The 22,451-nt window shown below is 34.0% G+C and overlaps 1 protein-coding gene across 1 annotated transcript in view; it reads left to right on the top strand.

Moving 5' to 3' along the window:
• The first annotated feature begins 421 nt into the window (after positions 1-421).
• LOC118746200 (rho GTPase-activating protein gacU) overlaps positions 422-22,451 on the top strand; it is a 34,302-nt gene continuing 12,272 nt past the window's right edge. Inside the window, exons 1-7 of the mRNA XM_036480022.1 lie at positions 422-495; positions 5,826-5,879; positions 5,974-6,036; positions 13,733-13,877; positions 18,178-18,324; positions 18,544-18,781; positions 21,044-22,046. Coding sequence (XP_036335915.1) covers positions 448-495; positions 5,826-5,879; positions 5,974-6,036; positions 13,733-13,877; positions 18,178-18,324; positions 18,544-18,781; positions 21,044-22,046 — 1,698 coding nt within the window. The 5' untranslated portion in view covers positions 422-447. The remainder of the gene's footprint in view (positions 496-5,825; positions 5,880-5,973; positions 6,037-13,732; positions 13,878-18,177; positions 18,325-18,543; positions 18,782-21,043; positions 22,047-22,451) is intronic.

Genomic DNA, 22,451 nt, shown 5'->3' with positions numbered 1-22,451 from the left:
TGTAATTGCTTCGTTGCTATTTCGGTTTCCTCATTGTTGTTACTATGCTCAGCTTTCTTTGTATTCATTTTTATTTTGTTGTTGCTAACATCACATATGAACTTTCTGGAGGACGAAAGTGCACTCACACATTTGCATTTACAAACACGCAGACCTTTTCGCCCCTCTCAACCCATTAAACATTTTAATTTGCATTGCATGCATACATTTGTATGTATGTAACTGTGTGTGGGTGACTTTTCCGCTGAGGGGTGCTTGCATCATCAAACCGAAGGTGTGAGTTAATTACGCTGTCATGGAAAATTGCTTTTATGTATTTAAATCGTAGTGCGATTTAACTGAATTATTTCCATATAGGTACACCTAGTTTATTTAAGCTGATGTTTTAATGCGTACCTTTTTTCTATTTCTTTTCAGGTTCGCACCCTCTTCGTCAGCGGTTTGCCAATGGACGCGAAACCACGCGAACTTTACCTATTATTCAGAGCTTACGAGGTGAGTAATCCGGTCTGTCGCGTAGTCAGTTCAGAGGTAGTTAGAAAAGCGATAGGCTATAAGTAAATATTTTAAACAAACAATTTGAGGTAATAAATAGTTAAATTATTGTAATTAGGAGCACTTTAATAGACTCAATTGATCCCATAAACAGTTTTAAATAAGCCGGCCGTCAAGCGCCCCGGCGATTGTAGTAAGCACGATTTCCATTCCATAAGGCCGACATGGAAGTGATGCAAACGATTTTTTCTTAACGGTAAATAAAGTTCCTTTAAATTTTTAACCCGTTTTTTTTTTGTTCTGCGCACTCTTTTAACCGGTAAATTTTGTTACCTTCTCATAAGCAGCTAACAAAATATTGCCCCACGAAACATGCAACACCAGAATTTCTTCAAAACTTCACAGCTGAATTGCTGAATAAATAAAAAGGTACCTACAATTAAGGTTAAAAGAAGTGATGTAGTTTTTTGCTAACAAAATTTCACGGTTACAAAGTGTTCGTTAACAAGTAGAATAGGCCAGGTGGCACGTCGCTCTATTTGTAGTTTATCTCCTTCTCAAAATACGTGCAAAAACTGTGAGTCTTGATGGAGGGACCTTCAGTTTTATGCCGCCTCCGAACGGAAAATGGGTTTTAAGGGAAGGTTTTTTATGGCAAAAGTACATTCGGAGGGTTGCCATTGCCTTCCGAGGGGTGACCGCAGTTTAAAAAAAAAAACGTTTTCCAATTTAAATTTTCCCGGACGAGGGATCAAACCGAGGTCCTACGCAGTGGCAGTATGCACCTTTAACCACCGGCAGATAAATATATTTAATTTATATCAGGAATATACTGAGCCACTTGCTGCAACTTATGATAAATTTTGTTTAGCCCATTAGATATACAGTATATTTTGCTTAGCTGCACATCCTTCTTTGCACGAAAAACTTGTGCACTTAACCGAAAAAGGCACTTAAGCGAATTTTCTTTACTACTTCAATGAGGAAGGTATACAAATCCCTATGAAACCAAATAATGGAGAAGCACTTACCACGTAGAAATTACTGCAAGCGAAATTTTTACCGAATAGTATCTAATTATCTATATAACTACATAAATTGATAGCCATTTTCGTTGTTCCACGAGATGAGCAAAATAAATAAAAGATTGTAAAATTAGGTAATTGTAGGGTCAGTGCAGGTAAACGTAATACTTTCTTTGATAATTGATACTAGTTGCACAATTTTTAAGGCAGGTATCGCCAATGTGCAGGTATGTTGAATGCATCTATCGGAGCAGTTTCCTTATAAATGTTTAAAATAATTCCTCTGATGCACATTTTGGGGTAGGTATCTTAAATGTGCACTTAAGCATAAAGGCAGCAAAGCAAAATATACTGTATACTATAGGATAAATACTTAAAATAGATATGCACAGTGACCTTACATATCTATTGTGCACTCAATACCTCGTTTGGTCCTAAAATCGCCAGAAAGTTTAGAACAGGTACATACGATAAGCATACCTAAGTATATACATAGGTTGCTCATTAGGGTGGTCCAAAATAAGTAAAGTCGGATTTTTAATCCCCTAACCCCTAGGATTGCTGTATATTGGAAAAAATATATCACTATTTTTTATTTTGAAATCAAAAAATATTTAGAGGTCGCTCAAAGCGCTTAAAGTTTTCCATGTATGTAATATGGGGAAAAAACCACTTTTCGTAGAAATAGTATAGAATTCTTGCAAATCAATATTTTTCGATCGGAAAACTCTGATCCTCTTCAGGAGACTGTACCTATAGAATATGGTTAGTATGGAAAAATGGTTAAATAAGGAATTGCGTATTATAATTGGAAGTCTCCTGAAAATAAATAGAGTTTGCCGATCGAAAAATGTTGATTTTCAAGAATTCTATACTATTTCTACAAAAAGTTGATTTTTCCCATATAAAATACATGAGCGCTTTGAGCGACCTCTGAATATTTTTTGATTTCAAAATAAAAAATATAGGTATATTTCTTTTCGGTATAGAACAATCCCAGGGGTGAGAGTATAGAAATTATATTCCGACTTTATTTTTTCACATGCATTTGAACAACACTGCTACAGCACCACAAAAATTCGTTAAGTCAAAAGCTTAATTGGTGGTACCACCAGAAGCGATATAGGCTTCCATTTGGCCTGTCTAAGGATAAACTGAAAACTATCATGGACGTCCACACGGGACACTGCTGGTTAAGAGGGCATCTACAAAGTTAGCAATCGGGTAAAATAATCTCTGCTGTATTTGTGAGTCAGCTAAGGACACATCACTGCAGCTGGCCAAAGGATGAGCAATAGGGTGGTACAATTTTCTGATCGTGTTTGGACCACTTCGGGATGGGTTAGGAACTGGGGAATTGTGTCTGCTGTTGTCTTAGCTCAGCTGTCAGATACCTCTCTTCTCCTTGCCTTTACTATTGCAATGAGTTTTATTTTAGAAATTCAGTAAGCCTACAAGATTGTTAGGAGTTTAATTGTGAGAGAAGATAACTTATTACAGATATTCGGTGGCATCTCCGAAAACTGAAAAATACCAACGGTTGGGATGTCAACTCGTCCACTTATACTTAGCAGTTTGTAAACTTATATAACTGAGAAAAGAAATAAAATTATTGCGAACCCTTTTTCTGATTAAGAAGATGGCAGCTGGCTTTTGTCGAAGTATGAAATTATTTTTTTGAGATAGGTAGTCCTAACCATCCTGTGAACGGCGGCATAAGTTTTTCAGAAAGTAATTTCAAATTTGATTTTCATTCGCATTTGAAAATTAGGGTAAGGACTTCTTTAAATATTTAATTTGGAAAAAACTGGTTAATCACATCATTGAAATTTTCAGGGTTTGCTGAAAACTTAACGAATTTTATAAAAATAAGATTTTATGTGTGCAGCGTTTTTATACGTACTTGTTATGAACATACATGTACATATTTCTTCTTTCAGTTTTCACAATCGCTTAAAATGTATTTTTTAATTTTTTATTCTTATTCAATATACCGTTTGTTCGTTCGTTGCCTAGTTTTTTTACCGCTACAAATTAATTGATAGTCATAATTTTGAGCAGTTTTTATGCCCCGTATTGTACGCTTAAGCCAAGTAAACAAAATTTAATACAAAACTCTAACCACGATACCTGGCATTTTCCGAAAAAATTAACCTTTATTTATATTTATTTTGTCAATCATTTCATTTAGTCTACATATATCTACTGGCAACATTAACATCAAAACGACTAATTAATTTAAATCATGTTGTTGGGCCATGGATTGAAATATTAAAGGTAACAAACGTGAAACAAAAAAAAAAAAAACAAATTACGTACTAGAAATCAAATTAAATGCAACAGCCTTCAATTTTATCTACAGTTAAATAACGTTAAACTATCTAATAATACCAAACTTCTACAAATTTTGCTTTTTTTCATCAACCTGAGTAAAACACATCATTTCTTGTAGATTTTCATTGCTCTAGGACGTCAAGATTTTAAGATATCATAACCTCAATGTGCCGAAAATACGGGTTTCGCCGATGTTTGAGGTTATATTATGAGAAAAACCTATTCTTTTGCTTATTTCTACTTAGGGCATCATTTAGCACTACCCTTCCCCTTTTCATTTTGTGCGATTTGAATTTTTTTCTCGAGATATATCAGTTTTAATATACACTACTTCGGTATTATTTGAGTCATCATAGCTAATATCGAAGCACTGCACATTAAAACTGATATATCTCGAGAAAGAAAAATTTAATCGCAATATACGGAAATGAATTTTAAAGGGAAAGAGTAATACCAAATGATTCCCTAAGTAGAAATAAGCTAAAAAAAATAGTTTTTCTCATAATATAATCTCAAATATCCCCAAAAACCGTCTTTTTATCACTTTGAGGTTAGGATGTCTATTTTGACGTGCTAGAGCAATTGCGCGGTCAGATTTGGATTTAGCCCGGAGAAATCTACCAGAAACGATTTGTTTTACTAGGGAGGCAAAATTTTGTTAGACTGTATATTCAAAGAAGCCTTTACCCAATTGGTTAAATTCGAATAGAAATTAAACTACAATCTATATAAAAAAAGACTTATGCAACAATTTATGGGGTGCTTACGACCTCCTACTTCCAAAAAAATTTTTGAATATTTCGACATCGAGGAATAAAATAATTCTCAGGCAGCTCCATAGCTTCCTTGTTGAGTGCCATTACAAAAAGTACTGCATTTACTAGATTTTTCGGTTGATCCGACAAAAAATATAAAATTTCAGTCGACTACTGGCATGCACCGGGAAAACCTTACAAATTTATAGCAAACCATATTTTTCTCTAAATACATCTTTTCGATAACATAGATAGTAAACCCTTAAATTTTTTAGGTGAAACCCAAACAGCTCACAAAAATGCTGATATAAAATAATCGTACTTAAAGTTCCAAAATCATAAAACTCTTAATTGCGCTAGCTTATTTAACCCTTAATTAGGCGCATTTGAAGTTGAAAAAAAAAAAATGTCTTGAAGTGCTTGGAGAGTGCTCGCGCTCTTTCTAGCTTCCTAACTCTAGGCGGGGTACGTAAATAAGCCACTGGCAAAACATCGACGTGTACGCTACTCTTAAGTCCTGACCCCATGCGACCACTTACGTAAAATTTTTTGGCAGAGATAAGTTTTTATTTTTGTATCTAAGTTTGAAGTCAAAGTTATGCTTTTCTTTCTTAGAACATCGTCGCGTACATATTTGTCGCTACTCGCTTGAGTGCTGACCCAATGCGACCACTAACGATACATCTTTTATGGGGGAGGTAAATTTTTAATTTTTTATTTTTTTTTAGTTTGAAGTCGAAAATATGTATTTGCTTTTTAAGTTAAAGATAATAGAGTACTTTAATATTTTTGTTAATACACACTCCGTTTTTTTTATTGTGAAAACTCTTTTTTCAACACTTTTGTTGCTGTGACTGGGGACCCCATGCGACTAATTGTGTGATTTTCTTTATGCGCCTAATTAGGGGTTAATAGAAAGTTTACATGTTTTCCGACTGGTTATTTCAGAACAATTTGAAATAAATTTTTCTATTTAAATTTTCTTATGACTTGATCAGTTATCCATTGCGAACACAGGTTCTCATTATACCGCTTTGTGCAGCCATCGTATTACCCTGAGTTCAATCCCTAGAGTGGCTATTTTTTCGTCATATGTGGGTCAATGCGACTTAAGGGCATATCAAGAGAGAATTTTCCAAATATATCCCTGTACTTTGACGAATATGTAAGACAATGCATGCATTTTCCCAAAATACTTTCGCTTTCTTTCTTACAGGGCTACGAAGGATCTCTTTTAAAGGTGACCAGCAAGAATGGAAAAACTGCATCGGTAAGTAATTTAAACGTTTCAACAACCTGCTCCCGATACAGCACCCCTCCCCATAATGCTTCACTAACATATTTGTTGCATTACAAATTTACAGCCCGTCGGATTTGTCACATTTCATACCAGAGCTGGCGCGGAAGCAGCCAAACAAGATTTACAGGTAATATTTATTTTGAAATCACAAAAAAACGCAAACATTTATCAAGCCAGAAAACAAATTCAATATGAGAATGTAAACTATTTTGTATGCAATTCCTATCGCTATAAGGGCACCGTTTTCAATGCAATGAAGTTAAGTTTAAAAATAATTTTGCAAACATTAAGAGCAAGATATCAAATTATTGGAAAATAGGCAGAGCAGCATATTTGATACGCACTGACTAAATGTTAGCATAAGAATAATCGATGTTAAAAACGCATTTGTCAGGCTTGGAATGAACACATTACATAATTACATGATTTTATAAAAAAAAGTGAACAAACAACTACCACACACACTTGAGAGAAAGGTCATTTTCAAGAGCAAAGGCTTTTATATCTGAACTTAGTTACGTACTTTTCATTGCAATCCAAGAAGTTTAAGACGACATGCATGCATATGTACTTACATATGTACACATCGTCGTCTCAGAAAACGAATGTCGAATGTTCAAAATCACGATTTTGGAATTTTGATGCAGATTTACTAAGTTGGACATACTCTTTTGATTTCTGCAATCCATTTTTTATATCCTCCTTATTTTTTAGGATACATATTTTTCGTGCATTTTGTCGCATGCTACATAATATTACTTATTTGGTATGCCTTTTGTGGTGTGTGCTGAAAATGCGTCACATACGGCATAACAAACAAACTTTATTTTATTCATAAAAAACTCCCGTACAAACGTAGTATTTTTTAGTCATATGACATTTGACGTATCTATCGCAAAATTTTGAATTTACGACAATTCGATGGTCCTCTGCTATAACGACACAATTAAAATTGGAAATTAAACTATGTAACTAATTCCTTTTTTAAATTTTGCAACTGTGTCTCCAATGAAATGACAGAAATGAAAATGTACAAAGGACTGAATTTAAGTATTGGTTTTTTGTTTTCATAAAGAGGAAAACGTAAAGTCGTATCACATTTATAGCATAAAAGATGTACAGAATTGTTTATTAAATACATATACATATATGTCACAAAACAAAGCAGTGAGTACACGCTACCTACGACATATGTATGTGGAATCAAAATTCAATTTTCTCATTAACGTTAAAAGGTATTAAATTTAAAAATATGGAAAATAAAAACTAAAAACACCAACTAAGTCTCCTTCAAAAACTGCAAAAATCTACTGTTTAGTTTCGGATTAATTCGAAGTCAATTTTCTTAAATTTTGTAAAATACGACATCCGTTTTCTGAAGCGGCGATATCTGAGTACATGTACGAATACTTTTGAATATACATACATACAAACACAAGAGTATTTATTTCCGTATAATTCCGAATCTCTAAAATTTTTCCTGTAAATTGTGGTTTAAAAAATAGCAAATCTTTTGATTACATTTTTGATGGTAACAATTTTTAACTAAGCTAAGCTGGATATGAACATACATTAAAGTTGAACAAACAATTTCTTATTTTACATTGAAATAATGAACAACTGAATTCACACCTTGCAATTTTTTTAGAACAATTTCTCACACGATTACAAATGTATGTATGTACATTAGGGTGGTCAAAAATTAAATGCGGGGCGAAATGTTTACAATGTTAAACTCTCAGCGCTAGGATTTATCTAAATGGGAAAAAGAGTAATTAATCATTTAAAAAAATATATAAGAACTGTCCAAATCCAATGAAGTTTTTTATGTATTTTAAATGGCGAAAAGCACTTTTTCATTGAAACCGTAGACTTCCAATAATAATACCCAATTGTTTATTTAAAAATTTTTTAATATTAACTATTTTTTATAAGTCCTTTAAAACCCCAAAAATTCAATAAACGGGACCCATAAAAAATGGGTAGCATTAAAACATGGTAAAATAAACAATTGGGCATCACTATAATTATTGGAAGTCTACTGAAGAGAAATTTTTCGAGCAAAAGCTATTGATTTTCAAGAATTCTATACCATTTCTACGAAAAAGTGTTTTCCACATATACAAAATTTTTTTAACGAGAACTCTTTTTATTCATTTAGAAAAATCCTAGGGCGTATATCGAAAATAAAATGGAAAATATCAAAAAAAAAATTTTATTCGCACTGAAATTGTATTGAAAATGACTACTTTTCCAACAAATAAGCGTAACAAGAATAGCAACCGCCACTGAAACTAATACAAAAACCAAAATAAAAACAGAAACAGCAGAACGTTATAATTATACTCTCTCACATGTACTGCTTTGATTCCTTATATTCTCGGTTTTTTCAACAATATTTGATTTTTATTTAAAACGCCAACAACAACACGCCTTCTTTTCTAATTTTATTTATCTTTTTAAACTTTCATACCAACGAATAAACACTTCGTCACTTTTGGTTAAGCATCTGAATTTTAGAACCTTCTTGTAGTAAATATTTTGTTAGTTCTGGTGCATGAATGGGAAACCAACACCACCACTGCCACCCAACACCAATCAAATACAGAACAACAACAGCACAAATCAGCAATACGTTTCGATAAGTAAGGGTTTGCAGGGTGCAATGACGGGCATGATCAGCTTTTGAGTAATAAAACAAAAAATTATTTCTCTTGTATGTATATACATAGATAATGTCTTTTGCATAAATGACTATCTCCACGTTTTGCCTTTTGTGTAACTTTTGAAGTATGTATGTATCGCTTATCGTAAGTCACTTGCGAATTAAACCTCGCTCTCTCGCGTGGCGGTTTTAAAAGATTATCTGATTAACAGAAAATTACTTACGCTTCTAAATGTGTGTAAAACTTGTTTACAACTACAGCTAACTAAGTGTAAAACTAATTTTAGATGAAAATTAAACAAAAAATACAGAATTGGTTTTTTTTGGGTTATTACCTAAAATTTTACGCCCAATCAAATGTGTTAGTGTATTGTTACCGTCACTATCGAACTTTTTTTATTTCGCATAAATTTTGATTCATATAAATTATAAATTTAAGTACCAATATAAATTTGCTTTAACAGATGTTTGGGCCAGCATAAATGTGTTTAAATATTTAAGTAGTTTGTTTTTTACTGAACTAACTAAATCAGTAGTCAATGGTATGACCATAACCTTTAAAGTCTAAACAAGAGGTGGCTGAGTAATAAGACGGTAGAGACCCTGAAATGACACACAAAAAACGCCGAGACACGAGAATATATTTTTGGGTCGTAGATTGCGGATCTGTACACCTCTTTTCTATATCAAGTCACTTTCCAAAGATATTTTAATTTCCAGTTTACATCACGAACGAAAAAAAATCTAACTTCAACATGGGCAATGTTACTTATCCAAAATGTACGACTAGTTACGAGTACTCCATGTAAGACATGGCGTATGAGTAACATTTTTCTGCCCCTACCTGTCATATGTATGTACTTAAACAAAAGCGTGGTACGAAGCATACCGAAATAACGCGGCGTCAACGGTATGTTATTGTTGGCGTTATTTCTGCATTTAACGTTGCTTTAACGCTTTTGTTTAGGCATGGCAGTTCTGCGCAGAGACGCAAAACTATCGATAGTGTCGATGTTTTTTATTTTTTGCTACTATAGATTGTTTTTTGGTCCTACCGATAGTCCGACAGACATCATATGATTTAGTATTTATTTTAGTTGTATTTCTGCTTTTCTATTCATTTCTCTTAAACATCCAAGTTGAAAATTTGGTTGCTAAGTACTTTTTTAAAAGAGTAATGCAAAATTTCGAAAAGGACGGAAAACCTTGCATCTTTTAAAATTCCGCTTACTCCAGTAAAAAACTGATACAAATAGACTTATACCAAAACTTTCAATATTACCTACGTACGTACCACTATTTAGAATTTAATAAAAGGTAAATAAAAAGCGTAACTTTTCAGATAAAAAATGGTTTCTTGTTCCAAAATTTCAATTTACTTGATGAATGACTTATATATGACGGAGGAAAACTAAAACCACAAATATCAAGGTACATTGAACAAGTAGTATCTGTATAGCCGCTGGTTTGATTTTTTATTTTTTTATTTTTCAAATTATTTCAAGGCGAATTAATATAAGGTGATAGCAGGAGCACAAAAACAAAAATTTACATGTATTTTGTTTTTGCTTTGGCGGCATAAACTGTCAAAATATGTAAGAGTGTGTGTAGAAATTCAAACAAAATTTTTCAATTTGATATCAGAAGCCGTGCGGCGAAACACATACACGAAATCAGCTGAGCTAGTAACACCACCTTATATAAATTCGCCTTGAATTATTTGGTCTCGAAAATGTAAAAAATTTGTAATTTCTTCTCACAAAAATTCTAAATTGTTAAAATCTATTTGCATGTGAAACCTTTTTCCATACAAAATAAGCGATTGAATAGCAGCTTTAGGGACGCTTGCCCAACTCAGCAGCACAAATGCTTGGGCCTTGCAAAGTATGGATCAATGCTTCGGGAAGCAAACAAATTTACTAAGAAAGAAAGATGCAACAATTTTAATTTTAATTTTTCCAATTTAAATTTTTATTTATTTTTTTTTTTTGTATATCACATGGCTCGCTTTGATTTGGAAGAAAAATATCGAAACAGTTTTTGACACTTCCGATACCAGAAGCAACAACAAAATACACGCAAATGTGGTTTTTGCTCGAATGCCTTTTTAATATGCCTTGACAAATATAAAATTTCAGAACGCCCAATTTTTTTCAATTTCAATTCATTTCAAATTTTCGATAACTGTACCTTACCGGTTAAACAATTAAAAAACAAAGGTTCCAGTAGTTTACAATGGTATCCAAACGTAATTTTCTAATATATTTTTAAGGAAATCTTCATACCAAAATTGAGCGAAAACCATATAAATGCGATATTTTCGACGATATACCGACAGTTTTGAAAATAAATTCAAATACTATCGATGGTCTGACTATCGCTACTTTTGCACCTCTACTTCTGCGTTGACGCTAGGCGTCAGAAAACGCTCCGCCCAATGCTTTTGCTTAGGCATGCAGTATTTCATCCGCAAAAATTAATGCACATTTTCATTTGAGCATTCACAACTTGTCTATTTATCTATCGCAAAAGAACAAGCTTTATAACAAATGAAAAAAAACTTACAAAAAACTGTTATTTTTTAATTTTTTTTTTTTTAATATTTGATTTTTTTTTCATAAAAGTGAAAATATCGTGGGATAATGACCGGAGCAAGAAAAACGGTATACAGCACCGTAATCTACGAGCCAAGTGTTCACGTGTTTCGCTCTTTTATTTTTGTGTGATTTAAAAACTTGAGAGTCGTCCTACTGTGTAATCTTTTAAACTCTGTGCAAAAATATACATCCCTTAACCGTTTTACCAGTTAGCTTTAGTTACATGTATAAGCTTAGTTTTATCGAAAAAGCACAAGTACTGCTTGGAGTGTCCACCAAAAGCATTTTGGGCTGGAATTTTAATTCACCGTGTTTCCTGTTTTCCATGCATCGTAGTACTAATACTTTTTTGAGGTTACCTTCTACCTTTTGGTTATTCTGTATTGAATAGTTACTGTTCGACTACCATGGCCGGGTTCAATTCTGATTCGACGAACATACAAAAATAGTTTTCTTCTAAAAGCGGTCGCACCTCGACAGACGAGTCTATCTCTGTCATGAAAACCCATCCTACACCTAACCCAAAAAGCCTAAACGGCCAGTGTGAGATTGTTAATTATATGATCATATGCCTTTCCGTTGTGATTCTTGCTATTTCGGCTGCTTATGAGAACTTCGCCGTTCCCTTCGTAAATAAGGAAATTATAATCTGGTTTAACAATTACAGCAGCCTTATTTTCCATGTGAAGAATGTAAATAGTTAGCAAAGCCAGAGGGAAACTTCTAACGCAGGACTCTATAATACATAATGTGCCAGATCATATGTCCAACAACCGAACCTTGTGGCACTCCTTTTGTAGTTTTAAACGATTTCCATGCCTGGTAAAGTTCAAAAGTACACAGTTTTGTTCGGAAAATGTGTCATTTTAAATTTTAACAGTCTGATAAACTTTAAAATCGATTTTTGGAACTTTGGTCAAAGTTATAAAATAGTAGTTTTTCCGAAGGTTTCAACCGTAACACTCAAATGGTGGTTGACATTCTAACTTATTCATCCTTAGTCAGCGCATGGTCTTAAACTATTCTATAGATTAAGTGTATCATAGTCCTGTTAGTGCTGCTTCATCGTTTAGAGTGGACTATAAAGTTTTGGTGACAAAAAGATGTTGATAATCCCAAGTACCGCTTTTTCTAGTAGCATTTATAATTTATTTTGCCTGTTTTTCAGAACAAAATTTGTGTTTAAAAGGCAAATTAATTTTAAAATCTACTTAAGGAAATGGCACTAAATCTGAAAAGGTTTAGCGGTTTAAGTTTTAGCATTTATGTCGGAACTTCAGAAAACTTTAAATGCGTTGAAGTACTTTTTCTTTGATTAGGAGTCGACTTATCGTGTGCTCTCAAGATGCTTCTGCTTTTTTAAAAACATTACTCCATGCATGCTATACATTTTCTAAAAAAGTATGGAAACACTCGCTTTCGTTGGGCAGTAAATTTAATGCTTCCTCATTGCTTTCATATTGCTTTCAAAAGAAGCGTAAGGGAAACAATGTCGATTCAAAACGCCAGTTATATTCCCACAAGCAACGAAGAGGAATGTGGCCGCATTGCTTCTGAGTGGAATTACTCCAATATTTTCCTTGCGGGTTTACTCTGTACTGAAGTGTATCTTGAATATATTTGTGATTTAACTTCTCCATTTCTTTTACGTATCTCCATATCAGTTAGTGTTCAATTATGACCATGAAAGTTCCTTTAAGCACATATCATTGAGATAATTAAGAAAAGCTTAAAAGCTCCAAAAATCCTCGCAAAATATATATTTCAGTCATTTTTTGAATTTGTTCAATCCACGAGAACCATTTTATGTTATAGGAACTGACTCGAAGAAAATAATCTCATACCTATCACCATTACCATGAGCTCCCACACTGACCAGATCTTGTAAATATGTCTAGCCGTACTTGCGATGCACACACTCATAAAGTTATTTCTACCCGAGCATTTAAGATAGAAATAGCGGCTACTGCAAACTTACAACGAATCTAGGCAAATACAAGCAATCATATATTTACGCACACATTAACACTTTCAATATAATTATATCGTCCAATGTAAAAATCACAGCAATCAAATTTTTAATGCTGCCTACATACAAACATACAATAGTAGAAGAATATGCCCGTTTCACCCTGTTTGTGCCTTCTTAGTAATTTTACCCAATTTACAGTGTAGCTTTTATACTTATTACTCTCTTAAAATTACACCAAAGTTTTTAAGCTAGAAAAGTGTTTACATAAATAAATATTTTTGGCGAATTGACGCGTTTTTAGTAATTTTTAAATTAAAGGGCCATTTCGAAAAAGAACAGAAAATTTTTAAATTTAATTACAAAGCAGCAAAAAATAACTGTCCCAATTTTGAATATGCGTACATATGTACATACATACGTGCATGTATATATGTATGTACAAGAAAACATAACAAAACAGTTTACTATACATAAAATTTATTCCATTGGATTTCTTATGAAAATTTTTAAATATATTCAAATAAAAAAACAATATGAACACAAAATAATTGCAAAGTCGATTACTATCCGACGTACCGCTCATTTGCAGCAGGGTGTACGCTTCGATCCCGATATGCCCCAAACAATTCGCTTGGAATTCGCCAAGAGTAACACGAAAGTGAGCAAACCCAAACCACAGCCCAATACAGCGACAACAGCCTCACATCCTGCATTGATGCACCCACTCACTGGACGTAAGTAAAGAATGTTAAGAGAAAAAAAAGAAGAAATAAAACTTATAAATGAAATGGCAAAGAAATGTTAAGCAATAAAATGTTAAATGCAACTCTTTATTTTTGCTTTTAGTTTTGTATGTATTCATGTAGTAGAGCTATTAATTTTAGTTTTTGTTTTTAATTTCGCAATTTTTACTTTTATATCGTTCTTTTTCTTTGCTCTTTCTATGTATTTGTTGTAAGTATATAAATATATTTAAACGAAGTATGTTGTTGATGTATAAAAAGTTACAAATACATATGTATGTATATCTTTAATAACTGAATTCTATGACAAAAGCGCACTTAATTAATTTCCCATATTTCTATAAAAAGCGTTCTGAATCAAACGGAATTAACACACTTTCCCCAAAAAAAACAGAAATGCTTTAGAGCACATACATAAATTTAAGTAATAAATATGAAAAGTTAATAACAAGGAAATCAAGCTCCCCTTTATATTGAAATGAGTATATTCAAGCCCCAAACAAAATGTTTCTGCACTGATTTCACAAAGTGGTTTGTCACTAACGCCACCCACCGCCACCACCATCACCATCACAACCACTACAACACCCACCACTACTGCCACAAGATACTATCAGCATTAAAAATAAACAAAAACCAACACAGTCACAAATGCAAACACAGCTGATACACTGCGCAAAAATCGTACAAAACACGCGATCTCAATTTACATTCAATAATATAGACAGCGCAAATTTATGCAATCGCGGTGCATTCTATTAATATTTTTGTCACTAAATGTTGCATTTTCCTGTTGGTGGGAAACTCTTACAGCTTAATTTAGTATTTAAGGCGAAACTTATTGTTAAATTTTAGATTTCGTCGCTTATTTCGGACGAGTGCATAAGACTATAGAAATAAATAATTGTTATTTTTTTAAGTGTTCATTTTTAAATAAATCAATCATCCAAATTAATCATAAACCACGTGGAGTCTACTTATCGAAATATTTTGCTCTCCGCTGAGTAAAACTTATGCGACCGCGAGAGCAAAATACAAAAGACTTAAGATGCAAACTTCTATCTAAGATTATATATTCTCATAAAATGCGAAGTACAATGTACATTCTATTTGTTTAACTAACTGTCAAAGAGTCAACATTATATGAAGTACAAGATGTCCCAAAATTAGTTTTCAAAATAAAAAAGTAATAATGAAATAATGTATTAGTTTAGTGTAACGGGAACCAAAATTTCTGACTACTCTACGGCATGTACTCTCATACCTTCATTTCATGAACCAACTGTTCCTTCTAGGGATGTAGATACACATCTTTACGTATAATGCGCTTTATAGAACTTTCATAATCATTTAAGACACTTACCATTCCTGAGAAACGTTCCATAGCGACTAAAGACGTGGCTAGGAGTAGCTGTTCCGCTCGCACAATAGGTGAAAAAAATTTCAAAAGACATTTGGGACAACCTGTATATGCACACTATCAACTAACCCTAAACTGGTTGCAGGTAGAAAAGAATACAACATATCATTACTAGACACGAAGTTGACCGCGAAAAACGCCGCATAAAAAAACTTCAGCGAAGTGACGATATGATTTTATTTTAAATTGTAAAGATAAATTATAAGAAAATAAATTTCGTGTGAGTAAAAATCTTGTTTTAAATACTATAAGTAGGGGTGAAAGTAAACTTCTGTGAGAAAATTCGTCTTTTTCGGTTGTTTCATGTTAGCAAATTTGAAATTTTTTAACACAAATAGGAAATTGCAAACCAATTCATTCTCATTTGAAATCAATATAGTTCGAATCACTTTATTAAATTTGGTTCAAACTTAACATCTGAAAAAGGGTTTACGTAATATGGCCGTAGCTGAGTGTGCAGAATAGCACAAACAAATATATCGGAAACCTATTAAAAATTAGGACGATTTTTGCATAAATCAATTCGTATAACTTACATCCAATTAACGCTAATATTTGTATCTTAATGATTATAAACACTAACTAAAAAACGTCTGTCGTAGCTGTTTTTGCATTAACCGTATTGAATCTATACGATCCACAGGCAGTTATATTTTCGGATCTGATTTTTGAATTGACTTACTTTAGATCTTGATGTGCGAAATGTTAAAGCTAAACAAAATACTTCTGAGCGCCAAATCATATGCCTTTTTGTTTGAAACCAACACGATAGGGTCTTCATTTTTTTTCTCAGTGTATATATGTGAATGTGCCTTAACATGGTAGCGACGGTTGCGCACATTTTCTTTAAGACCAGCAAAATTGAGCTAACACTATTCCAAACGCAATTAAGATATTTAAAAAAACAGCACACACATGTAAGTTTTCTCAATTGTGGACTGATTTAAGCTTAAACCGCAGTCTAGGCCCGATGAAACTAGTCTATTATATTCCCTAAGTACTGCCAAAAAATTTCCATAATTTTTTCAATTGAAAACAGTTACATAAATTTGCAAGTAAAAAAAATAAAAGTTAAAACACTTTTCTTTAGTTTGCCGATTTTATCATACATCTTTGCATCCAGTACTGCAGTTTTCAAAAAGTCATTAAAGATTTATTTGGGCCAAATTATTTACAAAAGTAACAGGTTTGACTGCCCTTCCCTGTACTTAAACGAAGTTTTCTATAGAAGTGATCTAGAATTTCTTTTGAACCGTTCTCCAAATAATTTGAAAATCCCAGGGCTTATTAAATATAATATTTTTCAATTTCATCTCTTTATTAAAGTGAAGAAAATTACTTACTTTAATTCGACTATTCGGATCTAATTGGAAATAGAAATTATTATAGAACGTTGCTCACCAAACCCAGATTAGAATTTAAACAGTGCAACTCGCAATGAAAGAAAAGGGTTTTTCCAATGATATTGGCCCCTCGGTAGACAATGGAAAATTTTAGAGATGTCAAGAATAGTCTTCGCATCAGCCATTCGCAGGCGGTGCACTGTGTTATATTTTGGCAAAAAGGAACGAAATCAAATATCACAAGGGATCGAGAAATAAATGTAACGGCATTTTAAAGCATTTGAATGGAGAACTGATACAAAATAGCATCGTTAGATAAAAGAATTACTTCGATATGTAAAATGACTTTCAAAAATAGAAGGATCTATATTTTTTAATACTTCTTACTCGAAACCAGTAAGCAATGAGCTTTTCAAAAGTGTGAAAGGCATATGATTGTTGTTCTCACGTCAAGAAATCTATTAAAAAGTGTTTTTACAGAAAAAATTTACTTTGAAGGTCGGTTTTGAGTTTTTTCATTACAACAGACGGCCGCAGTGGCTGAGTGGTTAGAGCTGCGCACTACCATTCCGTAGAACCTGGTCGAGGCAAAATCAAAATTATAAAAAGTTTTTCCCGACAGCCGAGGGGCGGCGCTTGCAATGGCAAACCTCCGAGTGTATTTCTGCCATAATAAAGCTTCTCATAAAATCCATTTGCCAATTGGAGGCGGCATGAAACTGTAGGTTCCCCCATTTGTGTTAAAACACCAGCCAAACACTTAGCAAAAGTGCAAGCACCAAAATGTTATTATTACTAATGATTTAAAATTTCGTTGCATTTATTTGGCTATCACCTCTCGATTTTGATTTGTTTGATTTTTTGCCCCTTTTCCAAAATAGAATACTGTGCGGCGTAAAAGCTTGTTCCATCCATTGTGCGACATCAATATCGCATATTATAAACTGAATAAAAACCTCCATGTAATGCAGTAGTTGAATTAGAAGTGAAAACTAATACTTAGAGCCCCAAAATCAATTTTAATTGAAAAAATTGGTGGTTACAATAAATAAAGTATTCGATATTCCAAAAACTTATTATGTATGACTTTTGAACAACTTAATTTATAGTATGTGTTTTTTCATCGAATACTTAGAGCAGTAAGCAAGATAAGCATTTACTTCAGCTGGAACTAATACAGTCTTCCAAAATTGGGGTAGATGTACTTGACTAAATGCGCTCTTGTCATGTATTCTATTTTCAAACAAATTTATATCTTGAATGCACAATCAGTTATCAGCAATCCTATTAAATAAATAATAATACTAAAAGGTTAAGTGAAAGCTAAATTAAAGGAAAATGTATAAATATAAAATATCTAAATACATACTTAATTTTCACAGCGAATATACATAAAAACTCTCAATTCTCTTTTTGGTTTCTTCCACTATTTTGCATATTCTTCGTTTAGTTGCTTTCCATTCGTTTGCACCGAAGCGAATTTGTTCTCTAACAAAAAACAATTTCTCTCTTTCTGCACAACACTTAGATTTGGGTGGACCATTCTTTCCAGGCGGGCCGGAATTATGGCATCATCCGTTAGCCTACTCGGCAGCTGCCGCTGAACTACCCGGAGCTGCTGCCTTGCAGCATGCAACACTAGTGCACCCAGCCCTTCATCCGCAGGTGCCGGTACGCTCTTACCTCTGACTAAATACAGACAAAGTTATGGAACAGCCTATGCATCAAGTGAGTATGACCGACTGTCCACCGGCGCGTGCTTGATAATTCTCACCGATTTTCTTAAGTAATCGCAATTTTTTCTCTTGCATTCATTTTACTCTCCCGCATACCCAGACCCAAATGACCGCAATGACACAACATCATCAACAAGCAACAACTCTTCATCCAACAGCCATGCACATGTCCACTGCTGCTGCTGCCACTGGCCCCCCGGGACCGCCACCAACCGGCCACACAGCACACCATCATTTCTTATCGAGCCCCGCTCTGGCAAGTCCAGTCGGTTCCTCGAATAATCCATCGCATCCATCAAATCCGCCATTAGCCGCAAACGCTCCCTGCTCGACATTATTTGTCGCCAATTTGGGACAATTCGTGTCCGAACATGAACTCAAAGAGGTGTTCTCCAGGTGAGTGTAATGTTGATACATATGTATATGTATGTACATATGTACATTAGATGAATCATTTGTATTTATAACGTATATACATATATACATAACATAAGTAATACATATTATAAATTTGTCTATCACCTGCGCACAAAATTTTATTAGGAAATATATGTATACAGAGTTTACAATCAATGGTCAATGAAGTCGCACATTCAGTTTGAATTACTACAAACATAAGACATAATTTTTCCTTTTTATAAACATTTCTTCTAACACATTATGAAAATATTACAAGCAAATAATTTATTTAAATATTGATTAACTTACATGCACTACCAAAAGCCATAACATACACACACGTATCTCGACTCAGATTTAATATTCGGTATAGTAACGATCTTCCATGAATCTCCCCTCTCTACGAGAATTTACTTTTCGTTTAGGAATAGCACATACGAAAAAAAAACAACACTGTAAGAATACATGGACTATACGCTATTTAAGTGTTATACAGGCTCACACACACTACAAATAGGAAATGATTTTAATTCCTTTCTGATATATTCGGATCAATGTAAATAGATTTCGAAGTTCGTCGAAGATAGAATCGAATTTCGCATTTATTAAATTAGACTAAATAGGAAATCACTTCACGCTGTGGCAACACCTTTGTGTAAGAGCTCGAAAATATCGATACACGATTATCTCGATATTGAACGATATTTCTTTAGTGACAGACTTAAAATATTGATTGTATCGAGAGTATTGGTGTCCATAATTGTTATTTTTATAAAAGACGCATCTTTGGCGAATGCTTTCACTCCACCGAACAACAAATGGCGCTATAGGTCCGAAGTGCTCCAACAACAGATGTGTAAGTTATCTGTCGGTATGCGTACGCATACCATGGCACCTTGTAAATGTATTTGAGTGTGAATACGCCCGTTTGCTTGTTTCGCGCTTTTTCATGACAGTTCACGATTAGCAAGCAACAAAGAACGTAATTTCAATATTCTTCGCTCTGATATTTTACGAAAATTACAAAATTGTTTGAACAATATGAGAGTTCACTTACAAAACTCGTGCACGTTTCACGAATTGCATTTAATAAACGAAACATCCGATCCCATTGCTCGCCCATTGTACTTCTTTTTCTCAAATAAAATTTTCTAATTTCTAAAGACTATTCAACTGGTTTATCTTATTATGGCATTGCACTTTTATTTTAGAAAATTGGTTCTTATTTTATTGCTTAATGGAAAGGATTAAAAAGGATGGCCCCTTTTGGCTCTTTTATTTTACTATTTGGCACTTTTTATCCTCAGTATGGCACCTCATAGCTAAAGATAGTTGGCAGCCCTACGTGTGTCTTCCGTCTATCACAGCTCGGGCTCGCTCGGCTTGGTTTTTCAACAGAACGAGCAGAAACTATCTTTTTGTGCACGCAGGAATTAAAATCCCCTATCACGTTTTTTATGTCACAGTACGGGCAGCGCTCATAAGTACTATCTAAGAGCTAATAAAAGTGATCTTTGGTCGTATAATCCTTCTTTTGCGTCGGAAGACTATTACGCATGTAGCCGAGTTATTGAAGAATCTTATTTTCATGCGGATTGTGGCGAAACACTTGTGGCCCGGAGTGTGAGGGACAGTATTTGGCAACGAAGTCCCTCTTCCATCACAAATCCGACACCAAATATGTATCCCTTCAAATGTCAGCTGCTGATTTCCATGAGCCCTGAAGCCAAATAAATCAGAGTGGTGCCACCAAACGACGTTCTTTTCTGTCGTCGCCCAAAGCTCCACCCCGGTTGGTTACGACATCTCGCTCGCTCATGAGCAGCTCAAGTTGGAAAGGCCCGCGAATTTCTCTGCAGCGTTTTCTTTTTAGGTATCCCTATTGTGGCTCAGTTTATTTTAATTACCAACATGCTCCGTGTGCTTGGCAACATTCGTATAACTCGAGCTTATCATCAAATACACACACTTACTTACTTCATACTTAATTTTAAAACGGCACTTGTAACAAACATTTGGTCTTTTAATTACTTTCACACAACTACCATTCTTCTTTGAACGAACTCATACATATAAATACATACATACTAACTATCTCAATGCATACCATTATTTCAACTACAATAAAAGTGTATTGCAGTGATTTGTTTTGTTTAGAAATATATTTGTAGTTATATCAATACATACATTTAAGTATTACGTACATAATTATGAATTTGATTTGTTACTTACTGACTAAAAAATTGCACACACACACAGTATGCCTGGCTTTTGTCGCCTCCGAATGCACACAAAAGGTTCGCACAATTTCACTTCTACTACTTCTACTACTACTACTTCCACCATCACCAATGTCACCAATACAAGCACAACTTCTACCGATTCTAATGCAGCAGCAATAGCAAACTATCCTGGACCTAACAATATTAATTACAACAACACAATTAGTAGCAACAACAACAGCAGTGGTAGCAATGCTAGTCACCCAGTGGCATTTATTGAGTTCAAAGACACCGTTAGCGCTGCAACAGCCATGCAACAATTACAGGGCAAGTATTTGCTCTCCTCTGACCGCGGTTCGATTCGCATCGAATTTGCTAAAACCAAAATGATCAACGACACCTCTGCTTGCGGCGGCATTGCCAAGCATAACAACAACCACAGCATTACCAACAACCAAAACAATGACGCATTGGCCATGGAAAAGGCAGCCAACGCAATGAATGCTACACAAATGCTCACAGCCGGCAATATGGCCACCGTTGCACCGGCAGCCACAGCAATGACGCTTATCACTAGTAATCAGCAACAGTTGCAGCCGCAACCACAGCTAATCATATTAAATGGTTATCCACAGCACCAACAACAGCAGCAGCAGTTGCTGCAGCAACAACAACAAACATCAAATCAGGCACAACAACAGCAGCAAGCAATGTTGCAATCGGCCACTCTGGTTCAACAGCATGCCATGTTGCCGCAACATTTTATAGCTGCCAATGGTGCAACTGCTGCAGCCGTCGCCTATCCAGCACCGATTGGATCTTCGCTGGCGACCATTTTTACTAGCACCAACAGCACGAACAATACCAGCACCACCAGCACCACTAATCTAAATAATAACAATATCAGTATGAATAATAATAACAATAACAGTAATAATATTGTGCACAATCGTTCTACCGCACTACCGCCTACTGTTGTTGTAAACTCACTACAGCACCAACTTCATCCAACTCAGCACCAAAATCATCTCTTTAGAGACGTACGTATTAGAGTCGTGGATGTTACTACGACTTCAAATACTTATTTTATTTTATTTTATTAATTTGGCTATTTATTTGCCGGAATTCGATTTAAATCACACCCTTTAGTTATTTATTTACATATATGTATACTTATTATGTTTGATATTTTTTATAATTAAGTTGTATATACTTACATATGTATTCATAAATATGAATGTCTTGCATTTTGAGTGTATGCGTTTATTATAGTTACCTATTTATGATAAATATGTCAGTACATGGACAACTATTGCATGCCTGAAGATATTTATAAAATTTAAATCTTTTTATTTAAAAAATTAAGGTAGCCATAAAATTTAAAGGGCAATTTATTTTAAATAAGTATTAGGAGGTAACCTTTCAAAAGCTATGCAAAAAAAAAA

Source organism: Rhagoletis pomonella, unplaced genomic scaffold (genome assembly GCF_013731165.1).
Source record: "Rhagoletis pomonella isolate Grant_MI unplaced genomic scaffold, Rhpom_1.0 Rhpom_scaffold_00001, whole genome shotgun sequence".
Classification (NCBI taxonomy): Eukaryota; Metazoa; Arthropoda; class Insecta; order Diptera; family Tephritidae; genus Rhagoletis; species Rhagoletis pomonella.
This window is presented reverse-complemented; position numbering and strand designations above follow the sequence as displayed.